Source organism: Xenopus laevis, chromosome 4S (assembly GCF_017654675.1).
Source record: "Xenopus laevis strain J_2021 chromosome 4S, Xenopus_laevis_v10.1, whole genome shotgun sequence".
In the NCBI taxonomy this organism is placed as follows: Eukaryota; Metazoa; Chordata; class Amphibia; order Anura; family Pipidae; genus Xenopus; species Xenopus laevis.
Genome location: NC_054378.1, coordinates 2,800,707 through 2,814,906, shown reverse-complemented (window position 1 = coordinate 2,814,906; position 14,200 = coordinate 2,800,707). Strand labels below are relative to the sequence as shown.

The 14,200-nt window shown below is 40.4% G+C and overlaps 1 protein-coding gene and 6 non-coding genes across 7 annotated transcripts; 2 read left to right on the top strand and 5 right to left on the bottom strand.

Annotated features, from left to right (window-relative positions):
• Nucleotides 1-2,059: 2,059 nt before the first annotated feature.
• On the top strand, nucleotides 2,060-2,132 carry trnav-uac. The gene has a single exon. It is a non-coding gene; the product is annotated as a tRNA-Val (tRNA).
• A 2,501-nt stretch (nucleotides 2,133-4,633) lies between these two features.
• trnav-uac lies at nucleotides 4,634-4,706 on the bottom strand. Its single transcript has one exon. It is a non-coding gene; the product is annotated as a tRNA-Val (tRNA).
• Nucleotides 4,707-4,942: 236 nt separating this feature from the next.
• On the bottom strand, nucleotides 4,943-5,015 carry trnav-uac. Its single transcript has one exon. It is a non-coding gene; the product is annotated as a tRNA-Val (tRNA).
• A 235-nt stretch (nucleotides 5,016-5,250) lies between these two features.
• On the bottom strand, nucleotides 5,251-5,323 carry trnav-uac. Its single transcript has one exon. It is a non-coding gene; the product is annotated as a tRNA-Val (tRNA).
• Nucleotides 5,324-5,559: 236 nt separating this feature from the next.
• On the bottom strand, nucleotides 5,560-5,632 carry trnav-uac. The gene has a single exon. It is a non-coding gene; the product is annotated as a tRNA-Val (tRNA).
• A 360-nt stretch (nucleotides 5,633-5,992) lies between these two features.
• On the bottom strand, nucleotides 5,993-6,065 carry trnav-uac. Its single transcript has one exon. It is a non-coding gene; the product is annotated as a tRNA-Val (tRNA).
• A 671-nt stretch (nucleotides 6,066-6,736) lies between these two features.
• On the top strand, nucleotides 6,737-12,957 carry slc25a45.S (solute carrier family 25 member 45 S homeolog). The gene is made up of 6 exons (XM_018259791.2): nucleotides 6,737-7,198; nucleotides 8,997-9,040; nucleotides 9,789-9,860; nucleotides 10,417-10,599; nucleotides 11,765-12,032; nucleotides 12,488-12,957. The coding sequence occupies exons 1-6, from the start codon at nucleotides 7,162-7,164 to the stop codon at nucleotides 12,754-12,756; spliced, it is 873 nt and encodes a 290-aa protein (XP_018115280.1). The 5' UTR covers nucleotides 6,737-7,161; the 3' UTR covers nucleotides 12,757-12,957.
• The last annotated feature ends 1,243 nt before the right edge of the window (nucleotides 12,958-14,200 follow it).

Genomic DNA, 14,200 nt, shown 5'->3' with positions numbered 1-14,200 from the left:
TCGCTCGTTTTTCCGTGTAGTAAAATGGGACAGATTTGTCCCTCACCAGGGGTGTATGTACAGAGAGGGGCCCAGGAGGTATAGGGGCCCCATAAGGCCTAATACATATACACAGGGTTGCCACCTTTTCTGGAAAAAAATATCAGCCTTCCTTTATTCTTGCCAATTTTTCCTATTAATAACATTGGCATCAAGCATCGTTTTTACCAGCCAGGCTGGTAAAAAACCGGCCAGGTGGCAACCCTATGTATACAATTTCAATAAATATTGGTAAAACAGCTCAACCTCTAAGCTGGCCATAGACGCAAAGACCTTGTGAGGCAACTTTGGGCGACTTCGGAAAACGATCGAACGATTGTGTGAAAACTTAGAAAAATGGTCTAGAAGGTCCCCATAGGCTAACATAGCACTTCGGCAGGTTTAATTTGGTTTGGATTGCTGAAACTGCAAACTGGTGTGCTGCTGAATAAAAAGCTAAATAACTCAAAAACCAGAAATAATAAAAAATGAAAACCAACTGCAAATTGTCTCAGAATATCACTCTCTATATCATACTAACAGTAAATTTGAAGGTGAACAACCCCTTAAAGTTATATAAAGGCCTGTGCAGGACTAAGGAAGTCATAATGGCAGAGGTACAGGCAGGATCTTTATTGTGCTCACATTACGCAAGTTGTTTTCAAAGCCGAAGCCTGTGGAAAATTCCATCTTGCCCGAATTCCTCTGCTGCCTCTCTCCCCCAACAGCCCCACCTCCAACTTTCACTGCAGCAAAAACAAGATTAGATTACAATGCGACTCCTGCTAAAGGCAAACATGGGGGTGGGTGAGCTAAAAACGCTGTTTGTGCTCAAATAAAGTGAATAGAATGTAAAGAGTAGAATTATAGAACGATTAGTTATCTGTATTTTTAGGGCAGAGACACATGCCGGGGGAAAACTAGTCACCCGAAGAACAGGCGATTTGTCGATGGACGACTATATCTCCCCAAACTGCCTTACCGGCTGCTAGAATCTAAATTGCAGGCGGGATGGCACTCGGATCGCTTCGCTTTCCGATATCACCCGAAGTTGCCTCACGAGGAAACTTTGGATAAAAGTAGAATTAAAGAACAATTAGTTATCTGCATTTTTAGGGCAGAGACATACGCAAAGATTCGGGGAGATTTAGTGGCCCAGCAACTTCGGGCAACTAATCTCCCCGGACTGCCTTGCCGCCGTAATGTAAATCGCTGGCAGGATGGCACTCGGAGCGATTCGTTTTCCAAAGTTACCTTGCGAAGAATCTTCAGACGACTTTGGAAAATGAAGCGATCTGCCATTCTGCCGACCGGTTTACATTCTAGCCAGGCGGGATGGCACTCGGATCGCTTCGCGTTCCAATGTCACCTGAAGTTGCCTCACGAGGAAACTTTGGGTGACTTTGGAAAACGAAGCAATCTGAGTACCATCCCGCCGACAATTTAGATTCTAGCCGGCGGGAAGGCTTTTTGGGGAGATTATTTGCCTGAAGAAGAGGCGACTAAATCTCCCCGAAATGCTGGAATCTAAATCGCCAGCGGAATGGCACTCGGATTGCTTCATTTCCAAAGTCGGCCGAAGTTGCCTCAGTGTAGATGTGCAATGCATCGCCATCCAGTCATCTGAGCTATTTCTAAAGTGTGATGAGGTTATGTTAATTTTATAAAGGTGTTTATTTGTTCTACATGGTACTGCATGAAAAAAAAGCTAAATACGGACATCTAGTGGTATTCCTGCACATGACAATTAATATATGTAATGCACACATTCAACATTATAGTTTACTTTTGAATTTCTTTGTTTTTACATATATTAGTAAACATTTAGGGGATTATTTACTAAAACTTATTTTTTTCTCAAATTTTACCAGAAACAAACTCTACCCAACTACCAATTTAAGGCTTAAATACCTCAAATTTTTCAAGTTTAAAGGCTTAAAACCCTCAAATACATCTAACTTATCACGTTTTTGAGCAAAAACCAGCATCAAACACCCCAAAACACCCAAAAATCGTGAAGACAACAATCTTCATGTGGCTTGGTTTCATAGTGTAGTGGTTATCACGTCTGCTTTACACGCAGAAGGTCCTGGGTTCGATCCCCAGTGAAACCAGCTCTTTGTTTACACCCGTGATTTAAAAAAATGGGCGGATCTTTTCCCAATATGCCCGCATTGATGTCGGCGATATCGGGCTGATCTGATCATGTGCCATAGGGCCCAACAATCGGATCAAAATGCAGTCGGTTCGCAGTACCACGTCAACGAACAGATGCAGCAGACGGGATTTTTAATTCTGGCTGACTCGGTCTGTCGGCAGCTTTTATCAGCCCGTGTATGACCAGCTCAACAACCCCTTGCATGTTGCTCCCAGTGGCCTCAAAGCAGGTGCTTATTTGGAAGCAAGTTTTGGTTGCATAAAAAGCAGGTGTACTGTCAGAGTCTCCTGTAGGCTACCAATCCCTATAGGGGGTGCCAAATAGCCAATCACAGCCATCATTTGGCATCCAAGGAATTTTTTTCATGCCTGTGTTGCTCCCTAACTCTTTTTACATGTGAATGTGGCTCACGACAAGTAAAAAAGTTGGGGACCCCTGATTTACACACCATCCCTTCTTTGGAATCATTTGTCCTGTCCTATGAAAGTGTCAACTACACTACATTACCTGTCTATAGATGTTTATCACATGTGTAGAAAGCCTATAACAGCATATAAAAACATATATAAACATATATAAATAATAGTTGTAAACTATGCTCCCTGTGTGTGCCATACACTGCTTGTCCTACTCCGCCTGTGTGTGCCATACCTTGCTGGCTCTGCTTGTGGAAGGTGAACCTGGTTGGGTTCCCCAACGTGTTTAATTGTGTGCTAGGGGTTGCAGCATTAATGTGCTACCAACACAACATGGATCAGGCCGAGAATCAACTGCCCCATTGTTTCTTCTGCTGAGCTGCCTGAGCTGCAATTTTTCTGGCCGTCTTTGCAAAAATGAAAGATCTTGCATATTGGTGTCATAACTAGCCTGCACCCGAGTGATGGTAATTATTCTGGGCATGGGCAGCACAGGAGAAGAAGAGCAATGGATAATCGGCCTGTGTTTTTTATATGCAGGTCGAGATATATGTAGTGTGACCCTAGCCAAAGAGTTTGTCTTAATATGACAAACTTTTTTCACATAAGTAGTGAGCATTAACATTTGGATTTGGTTGGTATGGCCTGAACATTTCTTGTGATAACATGGGTGTAGTTTTAAAAGGGATCGGATGAAGAGGCGATTTTTCACCGGGTGACTAAATCTCCCACGAATCTCCACGTGTCTCTGCCCTTATAATAAACAAATTTCAATAGCTCACCTGATGTACAGGCTATTCACAGCTCATGTGTATTTTATATATATATATATATATATATATATATATATATATATATATATATATATATATATAAAAATAATATAAAAAAGATATATAGCTATAGATATATACACACTCAAATGAACCAGCAACACAGGGATATTTTTCAAAAGTAGAAAAGTGTATTAAGTGAAGCATGTTTCAGCCATATATATAAATATTTGTATTTTTCAAATGAGAGATACCAAACTGCTATTTTACGCATTATTATACTTTTTATTATATTATATTTTTACTCATTACTGTGCAGCGTTTGCCAGTGGTTTCACAATGTAGTGGTTATCATTTTCATTTCTGCTTAATATGCAGAAGGTCCTGGTTCAATCCCCAGTAAAATCATTTTGCCAGTCCTATGAATGTGTCACTACATTGCTGGCTTATAGATGTTTATCACTGGCATGTGAAGAAAGACTACAAACTAAAGATAGCAGATTTCTGTGTCGAAATGCGAATTCTTGTGTTATGACTCCCAAATTCGCTATATGTGCTGTACAATGGATCCAGGTGGAGGCAAGGAAGGGACTAATTCTCGTCAATAGGAGTTGATTATCGGCCTATGTCCAAGCATGAAGGCTGAGTGCTTTTATACAGTACATGGACCTCTAAGGTTAATTTTAACATCTTCATATTTTATTTTAACAGGCAGTACATTATTTATTATAGAACACACATTTCAATGAATCATGTGACAGAAATGACATCACCGAGCACCGATCATAACTGATGACATCACTAAGGATAGTCAAGGCTCTTGTGTTTTACATTAAGAGTCAGAGATCTACAAGCCTATTAACAGTTTGCTACAGTTTGAACCAAAAGTTCTGCAGCATGGTTACGGTATCTGCTACCAGAAGGCAAATGATGTGGAAGCCGAAGGAAAACCAAAAACTGGTTTCATTGGGGGACGAACCCAGGACCGTTTGCGTGTAAAGGAGACGTGATAACTACTACACTACGAAATCAAGTTATTGCCAGCTGTATAATATCGTAATGAGTAGGTATGCACCAAATTCAGCATTCAGTTTGGGATTTGACCAAGATTTGGCCTTTTGCAGCAGGATTTCGATACAGATGAATCAAGTGCTTTAAAACAAAATAAGCACCTGCTTTGAGGCCACTGGGAGCAACATGCAAGCGGTTGATAAGTAACATGTTACTTATGAGCCACTGGTCAGGGATCACTGGTGTAAACAAAGATCTGGTTTCACTGGGGATCGAACCCAGGACCTTCTGCGTGTAAAGCAGACGTGATAACCACTACACTATGAAACCAAGTGATATCCAGTGCCATGGCATCATAATTAGTAGGTATGCACCAAATTCAGGATTCAGTTTGTAATTTGACCAAGATTTGGCTTTTGCAGCAGGATTTGGATACGGATGAATCAAGTGCCTTAAAACCAAATAAGCACCTGCTTTGAGGCCACTGGGAGCAACATGCAGGTATTTGATAAGTAACATGTTACTTATGAGCAACAGGTCGGGGTTCACTGGTGTAAACAAAGATCTGGTTTCACTGGGGATCGAACCCAGGACCTTCTGCGTGTAAAGCAGACGTGATAACCACTACACTATGAAACCAAGTGATAACCGTGGCCATGGCATCATAATTAGTAGGTATGCACCAAATTCAGTATTCAGTTTGTAATTTGACCAAGATTTGGCTTTTGCAGCAGGATTTGGATACGGATGAATCAAGTGCCTTAAAACAAAAAAGCACCTGCTTTGAGGCCACTGGGAGCAACATGCAAGAGGTTGATAAGTAACATGCTACTTATGAGCCACTGGTCAGGGATCACTGGTATAAACAAAGATCTGGTTTCACTGGGGATCGAACCCAGGACCTTCTGCGTGTAAAGCAGACGTGATAACCACTACACTATGAAACCAAGTGATAAACGCCACCATGACATCATAATTAGTAGGTATGCACCAAATTCAGGATTCAGTTTGGGATTTGACCAAGATTTGGCTTTTGCAGCAGGATTTGGATACGGATGAATCAAGTGCCTTAAAACAAAATAAGCACCTGCTTTGAGGCCACTGGGAGCAACATGCAAGCGGTTGATAAGTAACATGTTACTTATGAGCCACTGGTCGGGGATCACTGGTGTAAACAAAGATCTGGTTTCACTGGGGATCGAACCCAGGACCTTCTGCGTGTAAAGCAGACGTGATAACCACTACACTATGAAACCAAGTGATAGCCAGTGCCATGACATCATAATGAGTAGGTATGCACCAAATTCAGGATTCAGATTGAGTAGGAAGACAGAGCAACCCAACAAGCCCAACACCAACCCAATACCTGACCCCCCACACTCCATACCACCACTATTCATCTACATACCCTAGCCTCCTGTCACCACCCTGCCCCCAGTGCTATGGCCCTAAGGCTAATGGCACATGGGTAATTTCATCCTTCCTTAAAAGTAATCATGGGTTTGTAGTCTCACTACACATTGCCAAAAATTGTCTACAAGCACATAATGTAGTGTAGATGACACTTTCTAAGAACTTGCCAAATCATTTCATGGGGGTTTTCTCAATGAAAACTTTGGTTTCACTGGGGATCGAACCCAGGACCTTCTGCGTGTAAAGCAGACGTGATAACCACTACACTATGAAACCAAGCCACAGGGAGCCTTGAACATAGTAATGAGTAAAATATATTTTAAAAAAAGTTTAATCTCTCTAATTTGAAAAATACCTATCACACTGTTAATAGGCAAGTAGATCTCTGACTCATATAATCTTTTGTATATACAATACACAAGAGCTGTGTCTATCCAGTAAATTATATCCTTATAATACACAAAAGCCATGAATATCCTGTCAATTATATCCTTATAAACGGTGATTAGTGATGTCATCATAAACGATGAGCAGTGATGTCATTTTTGTCACTAAAACTTGTGTATTATAATAAATAAAGTACCCCTTATTGGAAAATATGAGGATATTAGAAGTAACCTCGGAGTTCCATCACCTGTATATAGGGTTGCCACCTTTTTTGGAAAAAAATACCGGCCTTCCTATATTCTTGCCGTTTTTTCCTACTAATAACATTGGCATCAAGCATAATTTTTGCCGGCCAAGCCGATGGCAACCCTACCTACTTTTATATGGCCGTGGAACTCCTCGGTGACTTATATTTTAGAATAAGGGGTACTTTATTCACTATATAAATGTGATTAATGATTTTATCACTTATAAACAGTGCTTAGTGATGACATTTCACAAGCGACATTAAAACGTATGTATTATAATAAATAATGTACTCTCTGTTGTGAAAGATGAGGATATAGAAAGATATGGATATGGTCATGGAACGAGGATAGGGAATGTACTTTGGACTTCAGAAGGAACTGCATTCCTCAGCAAGCTGAAATATGGACATATAGAAGAGCAGTGAGACCCAAACCACTGTGCCTCTTTTCCCTACCCCTAGTTCTGGCCCTGGAGTCACATATAAATGCCAGTTTGTATATATTTATGTCACTGCATTACTTAAAGATTAAGAAGAGATAAATACGATTTCAAAGCTCCATAAAGGGCTCCCTAATTAAATAGTAGTAGTTACAAAGAAATTCAAGCTGGTGTTTTATTAACTAAGCCCTTGTTAAACATCTTGTCCGGTGCTTATAGTGATTCAAAGTTCAAACAGTGCAGTCTAAATATGGTTCTTTAGTAAAGGCTTTAACTGGATTTAGCTGGATTTGCAGAGATGCCGGTTGCTGAATTCATCGCGGGATGGATTTCAGGTAATATTCCTTAATGTATTATTATTTCACTGCTAGGAATGGTCTGAATATAATTACACAGTGCCGGATATATGTGCAAAAAGATGGTTAAAACATCTGGAATTGGATTAGATATAGAAAATTATCCAAGATACAATGTTCCTTCTAAGCCATGTGCTAGTCTGTGTGCACACATGTTTTCAGGCCAGTGCATCAAATTTTGGTGCACACAAAGAATTTGGTGCAAAAACACAACATTTTGTATATATTCTGACCTGAGCACACACACAAGTTTAAAATGTGCACACAAAATATTTTTTAGGGTTGCCACGCGGCCGGTATTTTACCGGCCTAGTCGGTAAAATACCTGCCAGGGCCGGGGCCGGTATTACAAATTTACCAGCAATGTAGCTGCCGGTAATTTGTAATACCTATAACAAAAGCCCTCGGCCCTCAGGCAGAAACTTACCCCTCCTTCGTCTTCTGCCTATCTTGGGATGGGGCCCCGCCCCCTTTTGCGGCACGCTGCACGTGGCTCCGCCCCTTTTGTGTCAGACTCCACCCATTTACCCGTGACCCGCCCCTTTTTTCATCACGGCATAACCGCCCCCCCATCACTGGCCGGTAAATTTTTTTAAAATAGGTGGCAACTCTAGCACATAGCCAAGAAGGAATCAGAGGGAACATTGCTAAGAATTCCTTGTTTTTCAGGATGAGTGTATTTGGTGGAGGAGCAGAAGGAACAAGCGCTAAAGGCCCTTAGGGACAAGTTTTTGGGTAGATCTGAGGAGCTCCGGCAAAACGCAGGCGTCAAGTCGGATGTGCCCGAAATAAGGTAAGAGAAAGAAATGTCAGATGAAGTTGCAGCATGCAGCGTCTGCATCCGACAGACATGTAGTAACAGATGCACGCTGCGACTTCAGCCCACATTTCTTTCTCTTACCTTATTTTGGGCGCATCCGACTTGCGCGTTTTGCTGGAGTGTGTCGGATTGGACTGAAAACGCTTGTTTAGTTCTATCCTTTAACATACTTCACCAAAGCCCAAGGGCGCTTGAGACAAAGGGGGTTGTTAACTTAACTCCGGTCCGGGCTTCTTGGGACAAAACTCAAATTTTTCAAGATTTATTAAAGGAGAACCAAACTGTTAATTATAAAAAACCCTACCCCCCCTACCCTACATAGACCCCCCTCCCTGCTCCCCCCAGCATAGGTGTTACCCCTGGTAAATGACCCTACCTCTTTACTTACCCCTCGATGCAGAGTCTGTGCAGCAGAGTTCACGGGCACCATCTTCTCTTCGGCAATCTTCAGGAAGAGAGCGGCGTAACGGGGCATTTGGAGCAATCCTCCAGTTTGTTATTGAGTTTTTACCCAAACCGATTAAATCAAGCTTTTTTTTAATAATAAATAAGGTCAAATCTTGGATTCTAGTTTGGTCCGACTTTTTTCGTTTAAAAAATCTGAAAATGTCCGATTTTGATAAATAACCTAATTGAACAACTATTTAAAGTGATGTTTTTTTTAATCAATATCTTTGGTTATGGCTTGCCTCCATTGCGTTCTGACTACTGTAATACTCCCTGAAACTCTAACAAGGGTGAAATATATTTGAACCTAAATTGAGTTTTAGGAAAAGATCCAAGGCAATGGTCTTATTGATGAGCTCTACATTCATGTAGGACCATCGTTTTCTGAATGGGTGTCCATGGGCTGCATTACAGAAGCGGCATAACTCAGGATAAGATAAAAACAATTATATAACCAGGTTTTAATATTTAATAAAGTGCTATAGATGTTTTTTTTCTTTATTTCCTTAGGAGCACTTGGCCTGGTTGTTGGACATCCAGTAGACACGGTTAAGGTGACTCGACTGGTGGAAATGAAGATGGGGCAGATTTACAAACATAGATGGCTAAATTGCAGCAGTGCAGTTGTCAATAGCTACCAATAAGCAATTGGCTTTGAGTGGCAGAATAATGACTTGGGGCCCCTAGGCTACATTCACAAGCCCCACTTCTAGGCTACTGTTGCAGATACAGGCATGCATGAACCCATCATAGACAAATCACTCTGCAAAGTGGCAGCATCCTGCATGGAACCTATAGTTCTGCACAATTTAGTCTCATCTGCAAAAATAGAAACAGTACTTTCAATTAATAATAATTAATAAACAAGTTGAAAAGCAAAGGAGCAAGTACAAAGCCCTGCGGTACTCCACTAACAACACTGGTCTAATTAGAAAATGTTCCATTTACCACCACTCTTTGTAGTCTATCTTTTAGCCAGTTCTCTATCCAGGTACAAATACTATGTTCCAGGCCAATATTCCTTCTGTATGGCATGGTATCGAATGCTTTAGCAAAGTCTAAGTAAATCATATCCACTGCCATCCCAGAATCGAGGTCCCTGCTCACCTTCTCATAATAAGAAATCAAGTTAGTCTGGCAAGATCTATTACGCATAAAACCATGCTGGCAAAACTCAAACTACTGGTAGACCTTTTGAGAAAATAAAACATGTACTACAAAAAAAAGAACAATCATCATCAGTGAACAAACCCATATACTGTATGTCCTAACTATACTAATATATCCCCAATTCTGCTAAAGGTACGCCTGCAGACCCAATCAAGGTACCGAGGAATTCTGGACTGTGTCTTTCAAACATACAAGAATGAAACGGTTAGATGCATTTTATTATAATACAGTACTACTGAAATGGCAGGTTTAAATCTAAATTCTTTGTACTAATAGGTAAGAGTTTATATCACCTTTCTCTTACTGGTGTGTAATCATTTACACAAGATATATTTGTAAAGTAAAACTGTTAAGAGATTGTATTTTTTAACATTTGTTTAATTTCATTGATCAACATTAGTCTGTGTATGGGGGAAATATAATTGACTTGCCTATTCAAGATCAATTCAAGGCCAGTGTGTATGAATGGACTGAAGTGTAGCTAGCATTAGGTTTTTAAATAATGATGCTATAATGTACTGACACCAACTGATTCATTTAGTTTTTGGGTTTGTGGTCTGACCCCTGAACTTATTCCAACATGTATTTGAGGCCCGTGTACCCATATTTTTTGGCATTCCATTAAATAAACCCTATGTTTGCTAGAGGTAGCATTTAAGATAAAACTTTATGGTTAATCTGTCCTTTTATTCTTTTTTAATGACATCACTGTATATGTCATCTGTGACTTCACCTTCAATTTTGTTCTTTTTAATTTCAGATTTTTGGATTTTTTAAAGGTATGAGTTTTCCAGTAGGGAGTGTGGCAATTAGTAACTCGCTAGCATTTGGATCATATACTAATGCATTGCTGTACCTAAGTGAGAAAGAGTTTAAAGACTGGAAGGATCCCCCTCTTAATTTCCATATTTTTGTGGCAGGATGCTTTTCTGGAATGGTACAAGTAAGTATTTATTGAACTTTGCTGAGTATTGACTATGCCATTAGATACTGTCCTTTGCAGTCTATCCAGTTGAATAATTGGTTATTGATCCCTAATTTTGTTTGTTTGTCTTTCACTGCCTGGACCTTGCATATTAGGGCAGAGATTCGGGGAGATTAGTCTCCAAGTGACAAATCTCCTCTTTTTCAGGGCAACTAATCTCCCTGAACTGCCTCCCGCAAGATAGAATGTAAATCGCCAGCGGGATGGCACTTTTAGCGCTTTGTTTCCTGAAGTCGCCTGAATTTTCCTGGTGAGGCAACAAGAAAGATAGTGGATTACAGTCCATGGTCCTAGTTCCTTACTTGTTTTCCTAATATTAAAGTCACAAACACCAGGCTGCTGCCTTTACTATGAAGGCTTCTATTGTTGCTATAACCATTAGAACATTGCTGATCCTCTTCTTCAGGGGTCCCCAACCTTTTTTACTCATGAGCAACATTAAAGTGTAAAAAGAGTAAAAAAGTAAAGGAGAGCAACACAAGCATGATAAAGTCCATGGGGATGTCAAATAAGGGCTGTGATTGGCTGTTTGGTAGCCCATATGAGGACTGGCAGCCTATAGGAGTCTCTGTTTGGCAGAACACTTGGTTTTGATGAAACCAAAACTTTCCTCTAAGCCAGGAATTCAAAAATAAGCACCTGCTTTGAGGCCATTGGGAGCAACATCCAAAGGCTTGGCGAGCAACATGTTACTCAAAAGCTACTGGTTGGGGATCACTGTAACTAACTTCACCATGGGAAATTGACAATATGTCTAGCCCCATGTCAGATTTCAAAATTGAATATAAAAAAATCTGTTTGCTCTTTTGAAAAATGGATTTCAGTGCAGAATTCTGCTGGAGCAGCACTATTAACCCATTCATTTTGAGAAAAATGTTTTTCCCATGACAGTATCCCTTTAACACCCACAAAGGAAGCATTAATGCTGCCACAACGATGGCTTTGTGCTCTAGTGTCTTATTTGCAAGGGGTCTTCCTGGTTGTTGAAGCTCGAGAACAAATGATTTATAAAAAGAATCCCACGAAAGTATATGAACAGGCTCTTAATTTGAATGAAAATGAAAAAACAGCAAATAAATTGTTAGAAATAAATTGTTAAATCAGTTTATGTTTACTATTACAGCTTTCTTTTTCGGCTCCAGTTGATCTTGTGAAAGTAAGGCTTCAGAACCAGACTGAATCATTTGGGAGCCTAGCAAGGCCTGGCAATTTACAAGCTCGATACCAAGGTCCTGTTCACTGTGCTGTTTGTATCCTCCGAGAAGAAGGCATTTGTGGCCTCTACAGAGGATTTCTAGCATTGGCATTAAGAGATATACCTAGTATGGGTCTTTATTTCCTAACCTATGAAGTTCTTTGCAAATGGATGACCAAAACTTGTGACGAACCAAGTACGTTTTGCAAAATCCTTCACCTGATGTGGGAAAACAGGGGCTTAAAATAGGCAAAGAGATGCTGTGACTGCCATTGGGCCAGATCACTCAGAGGGGATATGTATGATGAGCAATATTACAATATGTTTGAGAAACATGTCGTTTATCTGAATATTGATTTTGTTGAGACTCATGGTGAGCTCCGAATGTGCTGCCTCAAGGGCACAATTATATGATAAATGATATTATTTTTCCATTTACTTAACACAAATTCCAGAATCATGTTTTCCTGAATTTAAAAAAACGTGTCCCCTAATCCATTATGTAATTTTGAACTTAGAAACAGAAAATGCTAATTAGTATTATGGTTCATTCTTACTGTATCCACTTCTTAGAATAAAATATTCTTTGCTTAATTTGCAAAGCCTACTTTTAAAATATAATTGCCTGCATTCTCTCTCTCTTGTTTCCAGGTGCATGGACAATGCTCCTTGCTGGAGGCTGTGCAGGGACAGTTGGATGGGCTTTTGCCAATCCAATGGATGTTATAAAGTCTCGACTCCAGATGGATGGAATGCACGGGGTGCAGTATTTAGGAATGTTGGACTGTATCAGGAAAAGCATCAGACAGGAAGGGGTGAAAGTGTTCTTGAAAGGTCTTACTATCAACAGCCTTCGAGCTTTCCCCGTTAATGCAGTTACTTTTTTAAGCTATGAGATGCTTCTAAAGGTCTTCAGGTGAACTATAACCTTACTTGGACACATACAAATTGACAAATATCTTTTGGACCTTGGGAAACACTTTTTGAGCTTGAGCTTTCTGATGAGCTTGAGCTTTCTGATGACAAAAACAGAAAAAAATAGCAGAATCATATTATATCTCTATTTGAAGGGATTGCTTTGAACTTTTTAAAATATGTATAAAACTATGTGCAGTGGTCTAAATGGAACCAACAAAACTGAAAGTACTACTCGAATAATAAAAAAAACTTCAACCAAACATTATTTTTGGGCTTTAACCATGATTGTGGAAAGTTCATGTTTTTGAAAACTTCTTCTTTGTGTAGATAACTGAAAAGTTTAATTTAAGAACAAAGTGGGAAGGTAGGGGAAGGCAGTTCGGGGAGGTTGTCACTCCGAAGAAGAGGAGATTTGTCGCTGGGGCGATTAATCTCCCCGAATCTGCCTGTGCGCCCTTACCCTTTAAAAGGTTGTGATGTGGAAAAGAAACTGTCCAAAGCAGCTGTTATCATCAGGGAAGAAGAGGGAATGAGCCACTTTATAGGGTGTTCCTCTGGTACCTGAATGCTTGGTTACATTTATTGGTGTCTCGTGCATTTGCAACTTTATGACTACTTGCAACTAAAAACATGTTTTTGAAAATCTTTGCCCCTCCCATGACAGTTGTATAGTGATTGCAAATTTGAAAGTTTGTGATAGTGTGCAGTGTATGTGATAAAACGTCTTAATGAAAAAGTTGTTACGTTTCTGCCAAAAGTTTACACCACGGTCAAGCCGGTATTAAAGGTTCACAATGCACAATTAAGCTTTGTAATGCAATAAAAAGTCTTTAAAAAGAGAAGAAGATGGCGCCCGTGAGCTCCGCTCCATTTCTAGAGGGGTCAGAATTCAGGGGTAAGACTGTGCAGGGGGAAGGGAGGGAGGGGGTCCAGCGGAGGGGGGCAGTGGGGACTTATCACCATGGGGGGGCATAGTTCTTCTTTAGGGTGGTGTCACACGCTAAGATTTGGGGAGATTAGTCGACCAGCAACAAATCACCTTCTCTTCAGGTGATTTATATCCCCAATATGCTTTCCCACAAGCTAGAATGTAAATTGGCAGCAGGATGGCACTCAGAATGCTTCATTTTCCAAGGTTGCCCAAAGTTTTCTCATGAGGCCATCCCACCAGTGATTTACATTCTAGCCAGCGTTAAGGCTTTCGGGGAGATTAGTTGCCCCGAAGAAGAGGAGATTTGTCACTGGGCTACTTATCTTCCCCGAATCTTAGTGTGTCACCACCATTAAACCTCAACATTGATAAATTAAACCTCAGCTTGAGATATATTTCTGCAAGTTCCACAGTGTTTTGAAAGGACTCTGGCCCCTTGCCTGCCCTCCTAAATTTTACAGTACTCTGTATTCGCTTGATCCCCAAACTGCTTGAAACTTTTGACGGTGGGTGGT